General features: G+C 39.5%; 1 protein-coding gene across 2 annotated transcripts in view; it reads left to right on the forward strand.

Moving 5' to 3' along the window:
* The window catches only part of LOC128691914 (dipeptidyl peptidase 8), a 103,312-nt gene that overhangs the window by 42,807 nt on the left and 34,318 nt on the right, over positions 1-26,187 (forward strand). For both annotated transcript variants that reach the window (XM_053780894.2, XM_053780895.2), the window contains exons 7-9: positions 318-491; positions 3,410-3,575; positions 16,673-16,832. In XM_053780894.2, coding sequence (XP_053636869.1) covers positions 318-491; positions 3,410-3,575; positions 16,673-16,832 — 500 coding nt within the window. The remainder of the gene's footprint in view (positions 1-317; positions 492-3,409; positions 3,576-16,672; positions 16,833-26,187) is intronic.

The following is a 26,187-nucleotide window of genomic DNA, read 5'->3' on the forward strand; positions in this document are numbered from 1 at the left end:
TAAAGGTGCATCCAAATACAGAAGTTCTACTGCAGCTTGATTTGAGTGTTAAGGACAAAGAGGCCAGTAGGCCTCTTGCAGTGCTATACAACTCTTTGGCCTAATTTCACTTGACCACCCACACCAGATGACCTTTATAAACTGTCATCTTTCTCATTGTGCTATGTACTTGAAAAAGCCCACTCATGGGTAAAATAATGGACCAATAAAGACCTCACTGCAAATAGTGTGTATTGACTACTTGGTATTATGCCTATATTAAGTATACCTAAACCCTTATTGTCAGATGTGTAAACAGTAAAACTGCAACATTTCAGATTTCCTCGAGCTGGTATGTCGAATGCGGAGTCTACGTTACGAATACTAGAAGTTGAAATAGGCCCAACAGAGGAGTTAAGAGTGACTACACGACACTTACGCCATGATCTCAAGCAACTAGCACCTTGGCATGAGTACTTAGTCCGTGTTGGCTGGGTTCCTGATGGCACACAGTTAGTACCTTCCTTGTTTTACAGTATTAAGTAGCCACACCTAGGCATGATACCTTATGGTTTTCAACAAGTACTTTTCTGCTTCCTTACCATTGTGGTTTTAAAGTGATAACTTTTCAAATTAAATTTTCTTACACTTGTATCTGTTAAAATTAAAGCTTATTTTGTAATTGGCCAGAGGAATTTTTTTCTTCAGGGCATTGAAACTGTGTTCACTAAAACTATCCAACAACTCAGAAATCACATTCTGTGGCCCCAGTCATTGCATTTGTGATTCTTTGGGACCCAGGTTCTGAAGGTACATTTTGTTTTGGGTATTATCTTAAAAATTTGTAAATTTTCTTCAAATTTATTTATTTTTTTCTATATTGAATTATATGTTAATTTTCCATAGCACTATTAGCTAATACTTGTATATTACTTGTATAGTACTTGTATATTTTTAACCTGGTTTTTCTGTGAATGTCTTTACCTTACTACAGTAGGTAGATATCAAACCTGTTCTCTTTTTTTTATATGTTTCTTTTAAAATTATTTGTGTATGCATACATAGGTGCCTGTCCATTGCCTTCTTGAAGACACAGGGGTTTATTGGTAATCCCCCTTATGTCTGCTGGGATGCAGTTGAACAGTCTTGGGCCCCTGACACTTACTGTGTTATCTCTTACTGTACTCGTGGCACCCCTGCTTCTCATTGGGGGAATGTTGCATCTCCTGCTGAGTCTTTTGTTTTTGTAGGGAGTGATTTTCGTGTGCAGGTTCGGCACTAGTCCCTCTAGGATTTTCCAAGTATATATTATCATGTTCTCCATGGGGAAGTGGAACAGAATTCTTCCTCCGTAAGCCATGCGTATTGTAAGAGGCGACTAAAATGCTGGGAGCAAGGGGCTAGTAACCCATTCTCCCATATAAATTACTAAATTTAAAAGAGAAACTTTCGTTTTTCTTTTTAGGCCACCCTGCCTTGGTGGGATATGGCCGGTGTGTTGAAAGAAAGAAAGATATTATCATGTATCTTTCTTGCCTGTGTTCCAGAGAATACAAATCAAGGGACTTCAGTTGTTCCCAGTAATTTAGGTGCTTGATTGTACTTGTGTGCTGTGAAAGTTCTCATTCTCCAAATCAGCAACTTCGCCTGACTTGAATGGGGCAGTTAGTATACAGCAGTATTCCAGCCTAAAGAGAACAAATAATTTTGAAGAGAATCATCATGGGGTTGGTGTCCCTAGTTTTGAAGTTTCTTATTATCCATCATATCATTTTTCTAGCAGATGAGATAGATACATTGTTGTGATCTTTGAAGGCGAGATCCTCTGACATTATCACTCACAGGTCCTTCACATGAGTTTTTCACTCTATTGTATGGTTAGAATTTGTTTTATACCCTTATAGTTTTAATTTTCTCAAGTTTTCCAACATATCTCCATGCAGAGATATGTTGCAGTTTTTGAACTGTAGTATCGGTATGCCTCTGGCATGACAATGATGGAGCAAGTGATGACTGTGTTTTCTTCTTTTTTGGGTCACCCTGCCTTGGTGGGAAATGGCCAGTGTGTTGAAAAGAAAATGTGCATACAAATTTTTGGGCAGGAGGCTAAAAATTTATAAAATGTATAGTACTGCCTTGGCAATTAGCATTTAAGTTATTAATCAGTATTTTGTAACTTGTTGAAATACAGTACTATAAAAAAAAAAACCTCATAAAAAGTTTAGAACTTTGCAGCAAATCTGTAAATTTTTGGGATGTTATTTTTGGCAGGTCATCTTGCACATCCTTCTAGCCAAGGTGAATCAATGTACAGGAGGGCCCCACATATACAGCACCATAACAAAGTTTTCTTTCTTTTTGGGTCACCCTGCCTCGGTGGGAGACTGCCGACTTGTTGAGAAAAAAAAAAACAATAGTAAACATTTGTACTACTGTAAACGTTTATTATTGTCTTTTAGAAAAATTATGGTGCGTAAGACGCACATGCAACACTTGGGTATCTATATTGTTGAAACGTTTCACCTTCTCGGTAGGCTTCATCAGTCAAATACAGTATGTATTGTTGGCAGCAGGAGTAGTGGTACTGTTAGTAGTGTTTACAACCTGGACTGAAAGAGACAAATTACAAACACTTGGATGTATTATTGGAAACTTTCGGTTCTGGAACCTTGGTCACACCTTGGAGTGACCAGGGTTCCAGGACCAAAAGTTTCCAACAATTTAAATGTCCTAGTGTTTGCAATTTGTCTTTTTTCCAACAACCTGTCAGTATCATATCCCATTTTTACCATAACTTAGACCATCCAGCACACTACATTTGCTTAAGAAATGTGTACAGTGTGTCAGGGCTGTCCCGTAGCTTGGTTGGTAGCATACTCGGCTCACACATTGAGAGTCCGTGGTTCGATCCCCGGTATGAGTGGAAACACTTGGCGTGTTTCCTTACACCTGCTGATCCTGTTTACCTAGCAGCAAGTAGGTACCTGGGTGTTAGTCAGTGGGTGTGGGCCGCATCCTTGGGGACAAGATTAACTAAAGTTGCCAGAAATACTTTGCATAACCAGGGGTCTCTCTACGTAGTGTATCATAGATGTCAGCTAAGTCTGTGCAAGTTTTATCATACACTTGTAGGATTAAATATTATTAAGACTCGTGAAAATTTAAGTTGGCTTGTAGTCCTTGACTTAAGCAAATGGGCTTCCATGCCCTAATTCAGAAAAGAGTTTTTATTCTCAGAACCATTATTTTAGTTCATTGAAGGATGTGTTGCACATTGTTAAACAAGAAATTGGCAGTTGTGCTTGATTTTTGCAAGTATGGGAAGGCAGATAAAAAAATGACAAAAAAATTGGAAAATAGCTAAATATGTCGTAACTTTCTGTATGAAAGCAAAGTGTAAGTGATTTATATATTATCTTGTTGCTGGTAGGATCTGGTGTCAGCTTCTAGACAGACGACAACAGCGGCTTGAGTTGATTTTACTGTCTCTGTCATCTTTCACTGGCCAGAAGAGTCCGGCTACACCGTCTGCTCCATCACCGCCGCTCCTCTCCCCTCATGTTATTGTCTCTGAACACTCCAATACCTGGATAGATGTAAGTATTGTACTTTCTTTCTTTTATTAGTTAACCAAGTGGTGTACACACACCAATTAAGGAGGAATTGTTATAGTAAATTCTTTAAGCTCACTTGATTTTTTTTTTTTAACAAGTTGGCCGTCTCCCACTGAGGCAGGGTGACCCAAAAATAAAATACTTTCATCATCATTCAACACTTTCACCTCACTCACACATAATCACTGTTTTTGTAGAGGTGCTCAGAATACAACAGTTTAGAAGCATATACGTATGAAGATACACAACATATCCCTCCAAACTGCTTGATATTGCTTGTTAATAGGAAATATAGAGGACAAGTTTTACCCCCTCGCTTTATGCTGATTAGCTTTGCGAAAATTCGTCTGTGTAGCAGGCCTACTTCTATTGGTAATTCACTGTCTTTTGTATAAATGCACCCCTTCCAAGTCCCTACAGTGTCTATACAAATCTAATATAGTTTACTTTAGTCAGTTAAATTATTTGTCAGGAAGGTTAAAAATTAAAGAAAGAGGATTAATAAGGATATAAGTTAGAGTATGTAGGAAAGAGGGAGATTATTTCCCAGTAAAAGTAGGCCTTAGACAAGGATGTGTGATGTCACCGTGGTTGTTTAATATATTTATAGATGGGGTTGTAAGAGAAGTAAATGCGAAGGTCTTGGCAAGAGGCGTTGAGTTAAAAGATAAAGAATCACACACAAAGTGGGAGTTGTCACAGTTGCTCTTTGCTGATGACACTGTGCTCTTGGGAGGTTCTGAAGAGAAGTTGCAGAGGTTGGTGGATGAATTTGGTAGGGTATGCAAAAGAAGAAAATTAAAAATGAATACAGGAAAGAGTAAGGTTATGAGGATAACAAAAAGATTAGGTGATGAAAGATTGGATATCAGATTGGAGGGAGAGAGTATGGAGGAGGTGAACATATTCAGATATTTGGGAGTGGACGTGTCAGTGGATGGGTCTATGAAAGATGAGGTTAATCATAGAATTGATGAGGGAAAAAGGGTGAGCGGTGCACTTAGGAGTCTGTGGAGACACAGAACTTTGTCCTTGGAGGCAAAGAGGGGAATGTATGAGAGTATAGTTTTACCAACGCTCTTATATGGGTGTGAAGCATGGGTGATGAATGTTGCAGTGAGGAGAAGGCTAGAGGCAGTGGAGATGTCATGTCTGAGGGCAATGTGTGGTGTGAATATAATGCAGAGAATTCGTAGTTTGGAAGTTAGGAGGAGGTGCGGGATTACCAAAACTGTTATCCAGAGGGCTGAGGAAGGGTTGTTGAGGTGGTTCGGACATGTAGAGAGAATGGAGCAAAACAGAATGACTTCAAGAGTGTATCAGTTTAGTGGAAGGAAGGCGGGGTAGGGGTCGGCCTAGGAAAGGTTGGAGGGAGGGGGTAAAGGAGGTTTTGTGTGCGAGGGGCTTGAACTTCCAGCGGGCATGCGTGAGCGTGCTTGATAGGAGTGAATGGAGACAAATGGTTTTTAATACTTGACGTGCTGTTGGAGTGTGAGCAAAGTAACATTTATGAAGGGATTCAGGGAAACCGGCAGGCCGGACTTGAGTCCTGGAGATGGGAAGTATAGTGCCTGCACTCTGAAGGAGGGGTGTTAATGTTGCAATTTAAAAACTGTAGTGTAAAGCACCCTTCTGGCAAGACAGTGATTTAGTGAATGATGGTGAAAGTTTTTCTTTTTCGGGCCACCCTGCCTTGGTGGGAATTGGCAAGTGTGTTAATAAAAAAAAAATAAGATATGATATAGCATATTATGAAAAGTAGTTTGTTAACCCTTTGACTGGTTTGGTTGTAAATATATTACAGGTCCTCCATCACAGATCCGGCATCATTGGGACCTGTAGTGTGCCGGATTACTGAGTTTGCCGAATTATAGAGTGGTTAGGTTAGAATACACTTAATAAAATTTACCAACTTGACTTAAACAGTTCATTGAGCATCGGCAAAAATCGAACATTTCCGCTACTTTGAGCTCAATTTCAAGGTACTTTTCGTTATGAAAGCAATCAAAATCATGTCTATTCTGTAATATATCTTCCATTTTATCAAATGAGTCCAAAAAATGAGAATACAACCATAAAACCATACGAAAATATACTGCAAAGAGGCGGCTAATGGCTGAGAAGTGAACTCCTTTATTTATCGTCCGTCTTTTTTATTTTTGTTGTACATTAAGAAGCATTTTTCCATCATACATTGCCCAAGTTTCAATGAGATAGCCCAACAAACAACCGAGAAAAAAAAATATATACCAAAAATCATATATGGCAAGCCCAAGCCAGGTACTGGAAATAAGTCACTTTGTCTGACTTTACTGGATTATCCCAGGTTCTCTATACATACACTGATATGTATGATAATCTATGTAACTGTATTTGTGTATACCTGAATAAACTTATTTACTTCTAGTCTGTCAACTGAGTACAAGAAACCGCCCATTCAATTATTTCAACTACCCAATAAAGTGGTCAGAAATTGGCAATTTGGCCGATTTCACACAAATTTCAACAGATGCCAATTTCAAAATAGGGTCCAGAATAAACAATGCAGACATTCCTGGCACTAAAATAACATTTTCTCTGTTCATTAGTCACAGCTACAGGCCCCTCTTATATTACTCTTGCCTACCATTCGGAATTTTTATTCACAAAAAAAATAGATTTACTGTTATGCAGACTACTGCATTATTGTAATAATTGTATAAATAATGTTGATCCATTCTTGACTCCGTACTGGAATTTGGACTGGCAGGCGGACAGGTATTGGACGGTGACATCATTTGTTTACTCTTGAGCTTCGCTAAAGAATAGAACATTTTCGCTACTGTGAGCGCAATTTCAAGGTATTTTTCGTCATGAAAGCAATCAAAATCATATCTATTTCTGTAATATATCTTTCATTCTATCAAATGAGACTGAAAAAATGAGAATATAACCATAGCAACCATACAAAAATATACTGCTAAGCGGCCGCTATTGGCTGAGAAGTGAACTCCGCTATTTATGGTCTGATTTCTTTCATTTTTGGTGTACGTAAAGAAATATTTTTCCATCATACATTGCCCAAGTTTGAATAAGATAACCCAACAAACAACTGAGAAAATAATAATATATTATTAATTTTTATTATCACACTGGCCGATTCCCACCAAGGCAGGGTGGCCCAAAAAAGAAAAACTTTCACCATCATTCACTCCATCACTGTCTTGCCAGAAGGGTGCTTTACACTACAGTTTTTAAACTGCAACATTAACACCCCTCCTTCAGAGTGCAGGCACTTTACTTCCCATCTCTAGGACTCAAGTCCGGCCCGCCGGTTTCCCTGAACCCCTTCATAAATTATACTTTGCTCACACTCCAACAGCACGTCAAGTATTAAAAACCATTTGTCTCCATTCACTCCTATCAAACACGCTCACGCATGCCTGCTGGAAGTCCAAGCTCCTCGCACACAAAACGTCCTTTACCCTCCCTCCAGCCTTTCCTAGGCCGACCCCTACCCCGCCTTCCTTCCACTACAGACTGATACACTCTTGAAGTCATTCTGTTTTGCTCCATTCTCTCTACATGTCCGAACCACCTCAACAACCCTTCCTCAGCCCTCTGGACAACAGTTTTGGTAATCCCGCACCTCCTCTTAACTTCCAAACTACGAATTCTCTGCATTATATTCACATCACACATTGCCCTCAGACATGACATCTCCACTGCCTCCAGCCTTCTCCTCACTGCAACATTCATCACCCATGCTTCACACCCATATAAGAGCGTTGGTAAAACTATACTCTCATACATTCCCCTCTTTGCCTCCAAGGACAAAGTTCTTTGTCTCCACAGACTCCTAAGTGCACCACTCACCCTTTTCCCCTCATCAATTCTATGATTCACCTCATCTTTCATAGACCCATCCGCTGACACGTCCACTCCCAAATATCTGAATATGTTCACCTCCTCCTTACTCTCTCCCTCCAATCTGATTTCCAATTTTCCAATTGGAAGATTGGAAAATAATAATAATATAATAATAATAATATCTTTATTTACTACACATACATGTACAAGGTATACAGGCCTAGCTGACATCAATGACATACTACTGTATAGAAAGGCACTTGTTATGCTGAGTATTTCAAGAAAATTAGGTCAGTGTCCCAGGATAACACCCACACTAGTCGACTAACACCCAGGTACCCATTTACTGATGGGTAAACATAGACAACAGGTGTAGAGAAACACGCCTAATGTTTCTACCCTGGCTGGGAATCGAATATTTACCAAAAATCTTACATGGCTAACCCAAGCCAGATACTAAAAATAAGCCACATTGACTTTTTTGGGGTTATCCTAGGTTCTCTACACATATGCTGCTATGTGTGATAATCTATAGAGGGAAAATAACTTTTTTGTTTCATGTTTATGGTGGAGTACGAGTGTATATCATAGTTAGCCCTGTGCTATACTCCGTTTTCTCTAATATAAGCCACCAAGACAAGGATAGGAGAATGGTATTTGTTTACCATATCCTCTTCATAACTCTGTTGAACTGCTCGGTGTTATGCCAAATAATATTCATTCTGGAGTATTTAACATGTTTTATGTTATTTATAGTGTTTCTTATGTCATATTAGATCAATTGTGATAGGCAAATAAGCTGTAGTGTTGATATTAGCGTAATAATAAAGCATATTCTCCGGTTTCATGAGACTGAGCTCATGGCAACCGACAGTGGCTTCAAAGCCACCTTATCTTTAATGGATAATGTACTGTGTAGGTGCTTTACATAATGAGAAACATTTCTTTTATTCATTGGAACCATGGGTAGGGCTAAAAGTAAGCAGGTTAAACCAATAAATGGAAAAAAAAGAAATTGGAATGACTTATGCAGCAAGTAGTGCCACCAAACAGTACCAGCAGGTTGGTGTGGCGACCCTGGAAATTTGAACTTATGCTAGCCAAAATTAGTGCCGAATAACTGATTGCCGGATTTGTGATGGCTGACCTGTACTTAGGAGCCAGTGTTTCAGACGTATATATACTCAATAATTCTAGGCATTACGTAAAATGAAAGGGGGTAAAGCAGCTGGAACTGATGGGATCATGACAGAAATGTTAAAAGCAGGGGGGGATATAGTGTTGGAGTGGTTGGTACTTTTGTTTAATAAATGTATGAAAGAGGGGAAGGTACCTAGGGATTGGCGGAGAGCATGTATAGTCCCTTTATATAAAGGGAAAGGGGACAAAAGAGACTGTAAAAATTATAGAGGAATAAGCTTACTGAGTATACCAGGAAAAGTGTACGGTAGGGTTATAATTGAAAGAATTAGAGGTAAGACAGAATGTAGGATTGCGGATGAGCAAGGAGGTTTCAGAGTGGGTAGGGGATGTGTAGATCAGGTGTTTACATTGAAGCATATATGTGAACAGTATTTAGATAAAGATAGGGAAGTTTTTGTTGCATTTATGGATTTAGAAAAGGCATATGATAGAGTGGATAGAGGAGCAATGTGGCAGATGTTGCAAGTATATGGAATAGGTGGTAAGTTATTAAATGCTGTAAAGAGTTTTTATGAGGATAGTGAGGCTCAGGTTAGGGTGTGTAGAAGAGAGGGAGACTACTTCCCGGTAAAAGTAGGTCTTAGACAGGGATGTGTAATGTCACCATGGTTGTTTAATATATTTATAGATGGGGTTGTAAAGGAAGTAAATGCTAGGGTGTTCGGGAGAGGGGTGGGATTAAATTTTGGGGAATCAAATTCAGAATGGGAATTGACACAGTTACTTTTTGCTGATGATACTGTGCTTATGGGAGATTCTAAAGAAAAATTGCAAAGGTTAGTGGATGAGTTTGGGAATGTGTGTAAAGGTAGAAAGTTGAAAGTGAACATAGAAAAGAGTAAGGTGATGAGGGTGTCAAATGATTTAGATAAAGAAAAATTGGATATCAAATTGGGGAGGAGGAGTATGGAAGAAGTGAATGTTTTCAGATACTTGGGAGTTGACGTGTCGGCGGATGGATTTATGAAGGATGAGGTTAATCATAGAATTGATGAGGGAAAAAAGGTGAGTGGTGCATTGAGGTATATGTGGAGTCAAAAAACATTATCTATGGAGGCAAAGAAGGGAATGTATGAAAGTATAGTAGTACCAACACTCTTATATGGGTGTGAAGCTTGGGTGGTAAATGCAGCAGCGAGGAGACGGTTGGAGGCAGTGGAGATGTCCTGTTTAAGGGCAATGTGTGGTGTAAATATTATGCAGAAAATTCGGAATGTGGAAATTAGGAGAAGGTGTGGAGTTAATAAAAGCATTAGTCAGAGGGCAGAAGAGGGGTTGTTGAGGTGGTTTGGTCATTTAGAGAGAATGGATCAAAGTAGAATGACATGGAAAGCATATAAATCTATAGGGGAAGGAAGGCGGGGTAGGGGTCGTCCTCGAAAGGGTTGGAGAGAGGGGGTAAAGGAGGTTTTGTGGGTAAGGGGCTTGGACTTCCAGCAAGCGTGCGTGAGCGTGTTAGATAGGAGTGAATGGAGACGAATGGTACTTGGGACCTGACGATCTGTTGGAGTGTGAGCAGGGTAATATTTAGTGAAGGGATTCAGGGAAACCGGTTATTTTCATATAGTCGGACTTGAGTCCTGGAAATGGGAAGTACAATGCCTGCACTTTAAAGGAGGGGTTTGGGATATTGGCAGTTTGGAGGGATATGTTGTGTATCTTTATATGTGTATGCTTCTAGACTGTTGCATTCTGAGCACCTCTGCAAAAACAGTGATAATGTGCGAGTGTGGTGAAAGTGTTGAATGATGATGAAAGTATTTTCTTTTTGGGGATTTTCTTTCTTTTTTGGGTCACCCTGCCCCGGTGGGAGACGGCCGACTTGTTGAAAAAAAAAAAAAAAAATTCTAGCGGCTTCAAATCAAGCAGGAGAAAGCTAGTAGGCCCACATGTGAGAGAATGGGTCTGTGTGGTAAGTGTGCACCACATAAAAAAAATCTGCAGTACGCAGTGCATAATGAGAAAAAAAACTGACTTTTTTTGGATTAAAACGTCGAATTTGAGGTGTATTTTTGTATAGTATTTATCATTGTATTCTCGTTTTCATGGTCTCGCATGATAAAATGGAAAACATATTACAGAAATAGAGATGATTTTTTGATTAATTTCACAATGAAAATGACCTGAAATTGAGCTCAAAGTAGCGGAAATGTTCGATTTTTACCAATGTTCAGGAGTAAGCAAATCACACAACACGTTCAATACACGTCAACTGGAGAGTCTAATATTCTTTCACTAGTGCACTGATATTAATTATACCATTTTTACAATAATGCAGTAGTCTGCATAACAGTAAATTTTGTATTTTTTGTATGAATAAAAAATCAAAATAGAAAGCAATAGTAATATAAGAGGGGCCTAGAGACGTGACTAATGAACAGAGGCTATGTTATTTTAGTGCCAAGAATGTCTTCATTGTTTATTCTGGACCTATTTTGAAATTGGCATCTTTTTTAATTTGCATGAAATTGGCCAAATTGCCAATTTCTGACCACTTTATTGGGTAGTTCAAATCGGTAAATGGGGGGTTTCTTGTACTCAACTGATAGAAAAAATGGAGCTCTAAAGAAATAGCTATGAGTTTGGTCAACCGGAACAAGGGAATTGGCCAAAAACAGGGCTCAAAGTCGGCAAAATCGCTGATTCGTATATGTCGCTGAGACCGCTAACTTCACGGGAGCGTAATTCCGTGAGTTTTCGACCAAATTTCGTACTTTTGGTGTCATTACCATCAGGAAAAGACTGTCATTTCATAAGAATTTTTGTTTTTTCCTCCAATAATTTTGCGACATAGAATGACAGTTTCAGAAAGGGGCTTGCGACAGTCGAAGGGTTAAATTATGTATTGGTGGATAAAAAGTTGAGTAGATTTCAGGATGTGAATGTTTATAGAGGAGCAACAGATATATTAGATCATTATTTAGTTGTAGTTACAGTTTGAGTAGGAGGTAGTTGGGGCAAAAGGAAAATGGCAGCAACAAGTAAGGGAGAGGTGAAGGTTTATAAACTAAGGGGGGAGGAAGTTAGAGTGAGATATAAGCAGTTGTTGGGAGAAAGGTGGGCTATTACAAGTATTGATAGAGGGGGGTTGAAGAGGGGATGGGGTAGTTTTAAAAATGCACTGTTAGAATGCAGGGCAAAAGTTTGTGGCTATAGTAGGGTGGATGTGGGAGGAAAGAGGAGTGATTGGTGGAATGATAGGATAAAGGATGTGATAAGAGAAAAAGGTCACTTTTGGGAGGTTTCTATGAAGCAGAAATGATACAGTAGGGCCCCACTTTTTGGATTTCGCCTTACAGCATTCCGCTAATAGGGCGATTTCAAATTATGACCAAAATTCGCTGTACGGCAACCTGTCTTTCAAATAAGGCATGCACCATCTGGTTTGTTTACATTCTATGTGAGCACATCTCTCTATTATGTCTGGAGACTTGACAAAATTTCAAGTGTTTTAAAGTTATTGCATATTTTATGTGCTCTGATAATAATACTTGTGTACCTGTACCTAAATATACTTACACACTGCTGGTGTGCAGGTACACATAAAAATCACTGTGTCCCTCTAGTCTTAATGTCATAGTAATACTAATAGTACGTAATAATAATCACTCCTGGGCACATTAAATGTCTTATTTTACATTAATATGAACATTGTCATTAATCCATCTGTGATATTTTCTTCAAAATTATATAAGAAACATGTTACATAACATATAAACATGCTATGTTTATATGCTGTGGAGGTGTGATAGCCGGGTGGAGGGGAAACATTATATTTTTCTCTGGTCCAGCACCAGAGAAACTGTGTGAATCTGTGATTGGCCCAGTCACTTCCCTTAACACTCCGTTTTTGTTTACAATTCTTGGCATGAATTATTCATTACTTCTCCCTTCATTTATGATGGCATCTGAAGGTAGTTGTTAGAAACGATTAAATTCAGTGAACAAGGTCTGTCAATGATGATAATATGGTTCTAGGCCACAGTTTAGGTAGCCGGTAGGTGCAACCCAGGCAGGCTACACCTATCGGCTACCTACACCAGACTTCCTACAAATGAATACTACTCGCTTCTCTTCATTAATAAGACTACAAATATTTTAAGGTAAGTAATAAATGTACTGTTTATGTATTTTACTTAATATTGTGTTTTTTAATGCCTTGTTCTATAAGTAACTTGATATAAATTAGTGCAAACTAGTTGTCTAGCATTTATAAGTGAAAAAAATGCCGTTCTGCTTTCCGGCGATAGCCTGGAACTTAACCTGCCATATCATTGGGGCCCTACTGTATAAGAAGGGTCGAGTATATGGAGAGAAAAAGAGAGGTGAAGAAGTGACAAAGGAGAGCAAATGATAGAATGGGTGAGGTGTTGTTAACAAATTTTGCTGAGAATATGAGCAAATATTGGAGTGAGGTAAATAGGTTAAGAAAGCCTAGGGAACGAATGTATTTAACAGTTAAAAACAGAATAAGGGAGTTAGTAGATGGGGAGTTGAAGGTATTGGGAAGATTGTGGGAATATTTTGAAGACCTGTTAAAGATTGATGAAGAGGAGGAGGCACTAATTTCATGCATTGGCCAGGTAGGTATAACATTTTTTAGGAGTGAAGAAGAGCTGGCTGTGAGTATGGGGAGATGCATGAGGCATTACATAGAATGATGGGGGTAAAGCAGCTGCAACTGATGGGATCATGACAGAAATGTTAAAAGCAGCGGGAGAAGATATAGAGTGGTTGGTACTTTTGTTCAATAAATGTATGAAAAGGGGAAAGGTACCTAGGGATTGGCAGAGAGCATGTATAGTTCCTTTATATAAAGAGAAGGGGGACAAAAGAGATTGTAAAAATTAAAGGGGAAAAAGTTTACCGAGTTCTAGGTAGTAGGTTGGTAGACAGCAACCGCCCAGGGAGGTACTACCGTCCTGCCAGGTGAGTGTAAAACGGAAGCCTGTAATTGTTTTACACGATGGTAGGATTGCTGGTGTCTTTTGTTTCTGTCTCACACACATGAAAGATTTCAGGTACGTCTTGCTACTTCTGCTTACACTTAGGTCACACTACACATACATGTCCAAGCATATATTTTTTTTTATTATCACACTGGCCGATTCCCACCAAGGCAGGGTGGCCCGAAAAAGAAAAACTTTCACCATCATTCACTCCATCACTGTCTTGCCAGAAGGGTGCTTTACACTACAGTTTTTAAACTTCAACATTAACACCCCTCCTTCAGAGTGCAGGCACTGTACTTCCCATCTCCAGGACTCAAGTCCGGCCTGCCGGTTTCCCTGAATCCCTTCATAAATGTTACTTTGCTCACACTCCAACAGCACGTCAAGTATTAAAAACCATTTGTCTCCATTCACTCCTATCAAACACGCTCACGCATGCCTGCTGGAAGTCCAAGCCCCTCGCACACAAAACCTCCTTTACCCCCTCCCTCCAACCCTTCCTAGGCCGACCCCTACCCCGCCTCCCTTCCACTACAGACTGATACACTCTTGAAGTCATTCTGTTTCGCTCCATTCTCTCTACATGTCCGAACCACCTCAACAACCCTTCCTCAGCCCTCTGGACAACAGTTTTGGTAATCCCGCACCTCCTCCTAACTTCCAAACTACGAATTCTCTGCATTATATTCACACCACACATTGCCCTCAGACATGACATCTCCACTGCCTCCAGCCTTCTCCTCGCTGCAACAGTCATCACCCACGCTTCACACCCATATAAGAGCGTTGGTAAAACTATACTCTCATACATTCCCCTCTTTGCCTCAAGGACAAAGTTCTTTGTCTCCACAGACTCCTAAGTGCACCACTCACTCTTTTTCCCTCATCAATTCTATGATTCACCTCATCTTTCATAGACCCATCCGCTGACACGTCCACTCCCAAATATCTGAATACGTTCACCTCCTCCATACTCTCTCCCTCCAATCTGATATTCAATCTTTCATCACCTAATCTTTTTGTTATCCTCATAACCTTACTCTTTCCTGTATTCACCTTTAATTTTCTTCTTTTGCACACCCTACCAAATTCATCCACCAATCTCTGCAACTTCTCTTCAGAATCTCCCAAGAGCACAGTGTCATCAGCAAAGAGCAGCTGTGACAACTCCCACTTTGTGTGTGATTCTTTATCTTTTAACTCCACGCCTCTTGCCAAGACCCTCGCATTTACTTCTCTTACAACCCCATCTATAAATATATTAAACAACCACGGTGACATCACACATCCTTGTCTAAGGCCTACTTTTACTGGGAAAAAATTTCCCTCTTTCCTACATACTCTAACTTGAGCCTCACTATCCTCGTAAAAACTCTTCACTGCTTTCAGTAACCTACCTCCTACACCATACACTTGCAACATCTGCCACATTGCCCCCCTATCCACCCTGTCATACGCCTTTTCCAAATCCATAAATGCCACAAAGACCTCTTTAGCCTTATCTAAATACTGTTCACTTATATGTTTCACTGTAAACACCTGGTCCACACACCCCCTACCTTTCCTAAAGCCTCCTTGTTCATCTGCTATCCTATTCTCCGTCTTACTCTTAATTCTTTCAATTATAACTCTACCATACACTTTACCAGGTACACTCAACAGACTTATCCCCCTATAATTTTTGCACTCTCTTTTATCCCCTTTGCCTTTATACAAAGGAACTATGCATGCTCTCTGCCAATCCCTAGGTACCTTACCCTCTTCCATACATTTATTAAATAATTGCACCAACCACTCCAAAACTATATCCCCACCTGCTTTTAACATTTCTATCTTTATCCCATCAATCCCGGCTGCCTTACCCCCTTTCATTTTACCTACTGCCTCACGAACTTCCCCCACACTCACAACTGGCTCTTCCTCACTCCTACAAGATGTTATTCCTCCTTGCCCTATACACGAAATCACAGCATATATATATATATATATACACACCCCTCTGGGTTTTCTTCTATTTTCTCTCTAGTTCTTGTTCTTGTTTATTTCCTCTTACCTCCATGGGGAAGTGGAACAGAATTCTTCCTCCGTAAGCCATGCGTGTTGTAAGAGGTGACTAAAATGCCGGGAGCAAGGAGCTAGTAACCCCTTCTCCTGTATATATTACTAAATGTAAAAGGAGAAATTTTTGTTTTTCCTTTTGGGCCACCCTGCCTCGGTGGGATATGACTGGTGTGTTGAAAGAAAGAAGAATAAACATGCAAGGTTTCGGGTACGTCTTGCTACTTCTACATACACTTACGTAACACTACAGATACATGTACAAACATGTATATACACACCCCTCTGGGTTTTCTTCTATTTTCTTTCTAGTTCTTATTCTTGTTTATTTCCTCTTATCTCCATGGGCAAGTGGAACAGAATTCTTCCTTTGTAAGTCATGCCACTACAGATGTAGTGGAGGGAAGGAGGGGTAGGGGTCATCTTAGGAAAGGATGGAGGGAGGGTGTAAAAGAGGTTTGGTGTGCAAGGGGCCTGGACATAAAGTAGGCATGTGCGAGTGTTATATATAGGAGCTAATGGAGATGAATGGTTTTTGGGACCTGATCAGCTGTTGGAGTATGTGCAGGATAATATTTTATGAAGGGATTCAAGGAAACTGGTTAGCCTGGGGGTGGGAAGTACAATGCCTGCAATTTAAAGGAGGGATTTGGGATATTGGCTGTTGGGAGGGACATCTAAACTGTCATATCTGGGCACCTTTGCAAAGACAGTGTTTGTGTGAATGATGATGAAAGTGTTTCTTCTTTGGGTCACCCTGTCTTGGTGGGAGACGGCTGATATGTTAAAAAACAAGAAAAGCATTTTTAACTTTGTTAAATTATTTATAATGAGTAAATTCATCCATTGCATTATTTAATGAAGTCAGACAGGCACACACTGATACAAATGACAACTAATTAATTGAAATTAAGACTTCTTATACCTTTTCTACACTTTAAATTCTTCATAATTGATGACTTTATTCAGAAGTTTAAGTCTGAAATTGTTTTGACTTCTTTGGACATTTTATTTTAGGTTCATAATCTGCTGTACTGGTGGACAAGTCATGGAGATTCCAGCCAAAGAATGTTGATATGGGCCAGCGAAGAGGCAGGTCATCGCCACCTGTATCTTGTGTTGTGTCAGCTGTCTCCTCCATCCAGCACAGAGGATCATCCTTCCCATGAAGATCAAGGTAAAGTAATAACGAAAGAGACATTGTTGTAGTGTTTAATTCACAAATGGTTATAACTATGACCATAATTTTAAAAGAGTTTGGACCGGTAAGCCAGCGGAAGGCCTTGGTCAGATGGCCATAAGCTCCAATGGCAGGTCATCTAAGACTCGCGTCAAGAAACACTTGTCGTGTTTTGTGAGGAACCTTACCTAACCTAACCCTTGTAGTGTTGTAATAATAACTTACTGAACCATTATCATATACAGTAGGGCCCCGCTTTACGGCGTTCTGCTAATATGGCAATTTCAAGTTATGACCAAAATTTGCTATACGGCAAACGGTCTTTCAAATACAGTGCGCCCCACCCAGTTTGTTTACATTCTTAGTGAGCACAGCTCTATTATGTCTGGAAATTTTCCAAAATTTCAAATGTTGTAAAGTTATTGCATACAGGGGACCCTCGGTTATCATAATCGATTCATTCCAGAGAGTGACTAAACCCGAATCTGATGATTTCTGAATTCATTTTTCCCATAAGAAATAATGTAAATCCAATTAATCCATTCCAGACCCCCAAAAGAATTAATAAAATATAGTTTGTTTATGTGAAATATACATTTATCTACACAGAAAACAATGAGACATGCAGAATTAAACAATATTAAAATAACACTTAACTTTATTGAACACTTGTTGATGTATGGAAGATGGGAGGAGGGGAGAGGATGGAGAAGTTAATATTGTTTGAAAGGGGAATCCCCGTTTTTTGTTTTTTAATGCCACTATGACCAGCTTGAGTCACTGGACCCCTGTCGCTCAAAAAGTGTTAGAGAGGTCTGTTTCTGATGTATGTTAGGAATTGTGGTGGCAGCAGGGGAGTGTGTTGGGAGACAGGACAAGATAGTCCTTCAATATGACACTAATATCAACTCTGCAGCTTATTTATCTAGCAAAATTCATATAATATGAGATAATAAACAATATTAATAACATAGAAACATGATATATACTCTAGAATGGATAAAGTATGTCATTAGTATGTGACTAGTGTTGCTGTGTTTGTTGTTGGGTGTACAAGGGCCACTGATTTCAGCAGCAGAGGCAGCAGTGTCGTCAACAATATTGGAGGAGTCAGTTTTGTGCTGTCCTCTTTCTATCGATTAATCGCTTAACTTATTTGCTACACTGTTAATGCTACACTTTATCACTTGCTGGTGTTATAGCCTTTATTGACTCCGACTGCTATAGTATCGTACATATCGCAGAATCACTGAAGAAGGTACATTCTTCCCTCTCTCTCAGCCCTTTACCAAAGGGCTGACTGGCACTAGGAACTTCCTTTGGGCCCATGGTGGCTTATTTAGCAGTTGCAAGCTCTAAAATGAATGGAATAATACGAAATGTATCATATGAATGAGTTGGATCGTGCCCACTGGCTGATAAGCAATGGCACACTAAGTGTCAGGCCAGTGTTACCATGTGGACGCATTTGGGACGAGTGACTATTACTCAGTGATGATCACCGAGCCAATATTTTGATGAAAAAACATTACTATTTCTGAATATTAAAAAATCCGGGGGTCCGCTGTATTTTATATGTACTCTTGAGTCCTGGAAATGGGAAGTACAGTGCCTGCACTTTAAAGGAGGGGTTTGGGATATTGGCAGTTTGGAGGGATATGTTGTGTATCTTTATACGTATATGCTTCTAAACTGTTGTACTCTGAGCACCTCTGCAAAAACAGTGATTATGTGTGAGTGTGGTGAAAGTGTTGAATGATGATGAAAGCATTTTCTTTTTGGGGATTTTCTTTCTTTTTTGGGTCACCCTGCCTCGGTGGGAGACGGCCGACTTGTTGAAAAAAAAAAAAATTATACTTAAGTGTACCTGTACCTATATATACTTACACACTGTGCTGGTGTGCAGGTACACATTAAAATCACTAAGTCTCTCTCTACTCGATGCCATATAATCTCTTGGGCACATTAGATGTCGTATATTACGTTAATATAGACATTTCCATTAATCCATCTATGATACTTTTTCAAAATTAAATAATAAACATGCTCCATACATCCACAGTATAAAAACTGACATAAATATGAGATTTGTTTACCAAGCGTTTGGTAGGAGAGTCGAAGAATTATGTTTTCTCTAGTCAAACACCAGTAACTTAACTAGAAATTTATTCCTTTCGTATGCCTTCACACTATCTATAGCTATTCACGACCCTTGTGAGTTTAGCGCTTTTTTTTATTATCATTATAATAATAATCATAAAAAAAATTATAATAATTTCAGGTAGTAGGTTGGTAGACAGCAACCACCCAGGGAAGTACTACCGATCTTCCAGATGACTGTGAAACAAACCTGTAACTGTTTTACATGATAGGATTGCTGGTTTCTTTTTCTGTCTCATAAACACGCTAGATAACAGGGATATCTTGCTACTCCTACTTACACTTTGGTCACACTTCACAGACACGCACATGCATATATATATATACATGCAATAAGATCACAGTAAACAGGTGATTTTAAAATATGCAAAACAACCACTGTGAAAGAGTAGTGAAATTCCAAGCACTTTTGTGACTACTCACATTGTCAAGGAACTATTAAAGGTCTAAGCCCTTTAATTGCCTTCCTTAGATGTATTACTTTCATAGTTCCTTGACAATGTGAGTAGTCACGAAAGCGCTTGGAATTTCACTACTCTTTCACAGTGGTTGTTTTGCATATATATACATACATCTAGGTTTTTCTCCTTTTTCTAAATAGCTCTTGTTCTTCTTCATTTCTTCTATTGTCCATGGGGAAGCAGAAAAGAATCTTTCCTCCGTAAGCCATGCGTGTCATATGAGGCGACTAAAATGCCAGGAGCAATGGGCTAGTAACCCCTTCTCCTGTAAACATTTACTAAAAAAGAGAAGAAGAAAAACTTTATAAAACTGGGATGCTTGAATGTGCGTGGATGTAGTGCGGATGACAAGAAACAGATGATTGCTGATGTTATGAATGAAAAAAGTTGGATGTCCTGGCCCTATGTAATACAAAGCTGAAGGGGGTAGGGGAGTTTCGGTGGGGAGAAATAAATGGGATTAAATCTGGAGTATCTGAGAGAGTTGGAGCTAAGGAAGGGGTAGCAATAATATTGAAGGATCAGTTATGGAAGGAGAAAAGGGAATATGAATGTGTAAATTCAAGGATTATGTGGATTAAAGTAAAGGTTGGATGCGAAAAGTGGGTCATAATAAGCGTGTATGCACCTGAAGAAGAGAGGAGTGAGAGAGATTTTGCGAGATGTTAAGTGAATGTATAGGAACCTTTGAACCAAGTGAGAGAGTAATTGTGGTAGGGGACCTGAATGCTAAAGTAGGAGAAGCTTTTAGAGAGGGTGTGGTAGGTAAGTTTGGGGTGCCAGGTGTAAATGATAATGGGAGCCCTTTGATTGAACTTTGTATAGAAAGGGGTTTAGTTATAGGTAATACATATTTTAAGAAAAAGAGGATAAATAAGTATACAAGATAAGATGTAGGGCAAAATGACAGTAGTTTGTTGGATTATGTATTGGTAGATAGAAGACTGTTGAGTAGACTTCAGGATGTACATGTTTATAGAGGGGCCACAGATATATTAGATCACTTTTTAGTTGCAGCTACACTGAGAGTAAAAGGTAGATGGGATACAAGGAGAATAGAAGCATCAGGGAAGAGAGAGATGAAGGTTTATAAACTAAAAGAGGAGGCAGTTAGGGTAAGATATAAACAGCTATTGGAGGATAGATAGGCTAATGAGAGCATAGGCAATGGGGTCGAAGAGGTATGGGGTAGGTTTAAAAATGTAGTGTTAGTGTGTTCAGCAGAAGTTTGTGGTTACAGGAAAGTGGGTGTGGGAGGGAAGAGGAGCGATTGGTGGAATGATGATGTAAAGAGAGTAGTAAGGGAGAAAAAGTTTGCATATGAGAAGTTTTTACAAAGTAGAAGTGATGCAAGGAGGGAAAGTATATGGAGAAAAGGGAGAGGTTAAGAGAGTGGTGAAGCAATGTAAAAAGAGAGCAAATGAGAGAGTGGGTGAGATGTTATCAACAAATTTTGTTGAAAATAAGAAAAAGTTTTGGAGTGAGATTAACAAGTTAAGGAAGCCTAGAGAACAAATGGATTTGTCAGTTAAAAATAGGAGAGGAGAGTTATTAAATGGAGAGTTAGAGGTATTGGGAAGATGGAGGGAATATTTTGAGGAATTGTTAAATGTTGATGAAGATAGGGAAGCTGTGATTTCTTGTATAGAGCAAGGAGGAATAACATCTTGTAGGGGTGAGGAAGAGCCAGCTGGGAGTGTGGGGGAAGTTCATGAGGCAGTAGGTAAAATGAAAGGGGGTAAAGCAGCTGGGATTGATGGGATAAAGATAGAAATGTTAAAAGCAGGTGGGGATATAGTTTTGGAGTGGTTGATGCTATTATTTAATAAATGTATGGAAGAGGGTAAGGTACCTAGGGATTGGCAGAGAGCATGCATAGTTCCTTTGTATGAAGGCAAAGGGGACAAAAGAAGAGTGCAAAAATTATAGGGGGAGAAGTCTGTTGAGTATACCTGGTAAAGTGTATGGTAGAGTTATTATTGAAAGAATTAAGAGTAAGATGGAGAATAGGATAGCAGATGAACAAGGAGGCTTTAGGAAAGGTAGGGGGTGTGTGGACCAGGTGTTTACAGTGAAATATATAAGTGAACAGCATTTAGATAAGGCTAAAGAGGTTTTTGTGGCATTTATGGATTTGGAAAAGGCGTATGACAGGGTGGATGGGGGGCAATGTGGCAGATGTTGCAGGTGTATGGTATAGGAGGTAGGTTACTGAAAGCAGTGAAGAGTTTTTATGAGGATAGTGAGGCTCAAGTTAGAATATGTAGGAAAGAGGGAAATTATTTCCCAGTAAAAGTAGGTCCTAGACAAGGATATGTGATGTCACCTTGGTTGTTTAACCCTTTGACTGTTTTGGTCGTATATATACATCTTACGAGCCAGTATTTCAGAGGTCTATATACTCAATAATTCTAGCGGCTTCAAATCAAGCGGAAGAAAGCTGGTAGGCCCACATGTGAGAGAATGGGTCTGTGTGGTCAGTGTGCACCACATAAAAAAAATCCTGCAGCACACAGTGCGTAATGAGAGAAAAAAAAAAAACTGATCGTTTTTTTGGATTAAAACACCGACTTTGAGGTGTATTTTCGTATAGTATTTATCGATGTATTTGCATTTTCATGGTCTTAGGTGATAAAATGGAAAACATATTACAGAAATAGTAGAGATGATTTTTATTACGTTGACGATGAAAACGACCTTGAAACTGAGCTCAAAGTAGCGGAAATGTTCGATTTTTACCAATGTTCAGGAGTAAGCAAATCACACCACACGTCCAATACACATCAACTGGGGAGTCTAATATTCTTTCACTAGTGCACTGATATTATTTATACCATTTTTACAATAATGCAGTAGTCTGCATAACAGTAAATTTTGTATTTTTATGTATGAATAAAAAATCAAAATAGAAAGCAATAATAATATAAGAGGGGCCTAGAGATGTGACTAATGAACATAGGATATGTTATTTTAGTGCCAAGAATGTCTACCTTGTTTATTCTGGACCCTATTTTGAAATTGGCATCTTTTTTAGTTTGTGTGAAATTGGCCAAATTGCCAATTTCTGACCTCAATATTGGGTAGTCCAAATTGGTAAATGGGAGGTTTCTTGTACTCAACAGATAGATAAAATGGAGTTCTAAAGAAATAGCTATGAGTTTGGTCAACTGGAACAACGGAATTGGCTGAAAATAGGGCTCAAAGTCGGCGAAATCGCCGATACACATGTCGCCGAGACCGCTAACTTTGTGGGAGCGTAATTCGACCAAATCTCGAACTTTTGGTGTCATTACCATCGTGAAAAGATTCTCTATCATTTCATAAGAATTTTTTTTTTTTCAAAAATTTAGCAACATAGAATGACAGTTTCAGAAAGGGGCCTGAAACAGTCAAAGGGTTAATATACAGTGGACCCTCGACTAACGATATTAATTGGTACCCGAGAACGAATATCGTTAGTTGAGATATTTTAGCGTTAGCCGAGGCAAAATGTTACGTTAACATACCATACCACGGGTGGGATTTGAACCCGCGGTCAGAGTCTCAAAACTCCAGACCGTCGCGTTAGCCACTGGACCAGCTAGCCACAAAAAGATTCATGTTGACGGCAGTGAGGGGACTTGAGCTAGAGTTCTTCACGGCCACGCTAGCTGGAGATTCGTCTGTAAAAACTTGCATTTGTGGTCACAGTGGTGCCTATGCTAACCTTCCTATGGTATAGAAATATACCTAGTTGGACGAATCTTATTGTGGCTAGCTGGTCCAGTGGCTAACGCGACGGTCTGGAGTTTTGAGACTCTGACCGCGGGTTCAAATCCCGCCTGTGGTATGGTTTGTTTGCAATAGTGTCATTACGATTTCGTGAGTCAGTGTTAACATGTATCGCTAGTCGGATTTAGCGTTAGACGATGCCATCGTTGGTCGAGGGTCCACTGTACAGTTGGGGTTGTAAGAGAAGTAAATGCGAGGGTCTTGGCAAGAGGCGTGGAGTTAAAAGATAAAGAATCACGCATAAAGTGGGAGTTGTCACAGTTGCTCTTTGCTGATGACACTGTGCTATTGGGAGATTCTGAAGAGAAGTTGCAGAGGTTGGTGGATGAATTTGGTAGGGTATGTAAAAGAAGAAAATTAAAAGTGAATTGGAAAGAGTAAGGTTATGACGATAACTAAAAGATTAGGTGATGATAGATTGGATATCAGATTGAAGGGAGAGAGTATGGAGGAGGTGAATGTATTCAGATATTTGGGAGTGGACGTGTCAGCGGATGGATCTCTGAAAGATTAGGTGAATCATAGAATTGATGAGGGGAAAAGGGTGAGCGGTGCACTTAGGAGTCTTTGGAGACAAAGAACTTTGTCCTTGGAGGCAAAGAGGGGAATGTATAAGAGTATAGTTTTACCAACGCTCTTATATGGGTGAGAAGCATGGGTGATGAATGTTGCAGTGAGGAGAAGGCTGGAGGCAGTGGAGATGTCATGCCTGAGGGCAATGTGTGGTGTGAATATAGTGCAGAGAATCCGTAGTTTGGAAGTTAGGAGGAGGTGTGGGATTGCCAAAACTGTTGTCCAGAGGGCTGAGAAAGGGTTGTTGAGGTGGTTTGGACATGTAGAGAGAATGGAGTGAAACAGAATGACTTCAAGAGTGTATCAGTCTGTAGCGGAAGGAAGGCGGGGTAGGGGTCGGCCTAGGAAAGGTTGGAAAGAGGAGGTAAAGGAGATTTTGTCTGCGAGGGGCTTGGAGTTCCATTGGGCATGCGTGAGTGTGTTTGATAGGAGTGAATGGAGACAAATAGTTTTTAATACTTGACGTACTGTTGGAGTTTGACCAAAGTAACGTTTATGAAGGGGTTCAGGGAAACCAGCAGGCCGGACTTGAGTCCTGGAGATGGGAAGTACAGTGCCTGCACTCTGAAGGAGGGGTGTTAATGTTGCAGTTTAAAAACTGTAGTGTAAAACACCATTCTGGCAAGACAGTGATGGAGTGAATGATGGTGAAAGTTTTTCTTTTTCGGGCCACCCTGCCTTGGTGGGAATCGGCCAGTGTGTTAATAAAAAAATATAATAATAATATCTTGTAACAATGATAATAACTTGAAATAATAACAACAACTTGTAATAATAATAATTTGCAATGACTCACGAAATCGTAATGACACGATTGCAAACAAACCATACCCCTGCCGGGATTGAACCCGCGGTCAGAGAGTCTCAAAACTCCAGCCCGTCGCGTTAGCCACTAGACCAGCTAGCCACAATAAGATTCGTCCAGCTAGGTATATTTCTACACCATTGGAAGGTTAGCACAGGCACCACTGTGACCACAAATGCAAGTTTTTACAGACGAATCTCCAGCTAGTGTGGCCGTGACGAACTCTAGCTCAAGTCCCTTCACTGCCGTCAACATGACTCACGAAATCGTAATGACACGATTGCAAACAAACCATACCCCAGCCGGGGTATGCAGTAATAATAATAATTTGTCAGAGCATCATTTCTTCTAAAAATTACATGAGAATGGAAGTGTTGGTCTTTATTTATTCTACTGTATCAGCGTGGAGACAACTTGTACACAATGTAAAGTGTTTGTATTATGGTATCATACAAACATGTATGAGCGAACACCAGACGTGTTTGCCTGGTATGTTTACATTACATGTGGGTAGGGTGGGGTGGGGAGGGCTGCCTTGGCTGGCTACCATACCTCCTAGACCTGACTTCCTACAAATAAAACTCATCTCTCACCCTACATTAAGACTAAAAATATGTGAAGGTAATTAATGAATGTACATACTGTATATGTATTTTATCGCTCTGGGGCGCTTTAATTAAATGTTGCAGCATATTAACCACTGTATTTTTTTGTACTTCAATGTATCATGTTCAAATTAATAAATAAATAAATAAAAAATTACATGTGGGTGGGGTGGGCTGACCTGGCTGGCTACCATACCTCCCAAACCTGACTTCCTACAAATAAAACTCACCTCTCACCCTACATTAAGACTACAAATATTTTGACCCTTTCAGGGTTAGTACCATACTAGTATGGCTTGCACGCCTGGGTTGGTGCCGTACTAGTACGCATAAACTCTAGTGCCTTCAAATCTAGCAAGAGAAAGCTGGTAGGCCTACATATGAAAGAATGGGTCTGTTTGGTCAGTGTGTGTAGTATAAAAAAAATCCTGCAGCACACAGTGCATATTGAGAAAAAAACTTGGACTGTGTTTTTGGTTTAAAATGGCAACTTTGCACTGCATTTTTGTACTGTATTTATGGTTGTATCCTCATTTTCTTGGTGTCACTTGATAGAATGGAAGATATATCACAGGAATAGAGATGATTTTGATTGGTTTCACAATGAAAAGTACCTTGAAATTGAGCTCAAAGTAGCAGAAATGTTAAATTTTTGCTAAAGTTCTGAAGTAGACAAATCATGCCACACGTCCAATACACATCAACTGGCAAGTCTAATATTCTTTCCCAAGTGCACTGATATTGTTTATACCATTTCTACACTAATACAGTAGTCTGCATAACGGTATATCTTCTATTTATTTGTGAGAATAAAAATTCAAAGAGGAAAGCAAAATAAATGTAAGAGGGGCCTGAGGACGTGACTAATGAACAGAGGAAATGTTATTTTTGTGCCAGGAATGTCTGTCTCTTGTTTATTTTGGACCCTATTTGGAAATTGGCATATTTTGAAATTTGTGTGAAATTGGCAAAATTGC

Source organism: Cherax quadricarinatus, chromosome 75 (assembly GCF_038502225.1).
Source record: "Cherax quadricarinatus isolate ZL_2023a chromosome 75, ASM3850222v1, whole genome shotgun sequence".
In the NCBI taxonomy this organism is placed as follows: Eukaryota; Metazoa; Arthropoda; class Malacostraca; order Decapoda; family Parastacidae; genus Cherax; species Cherax quadricarinatus.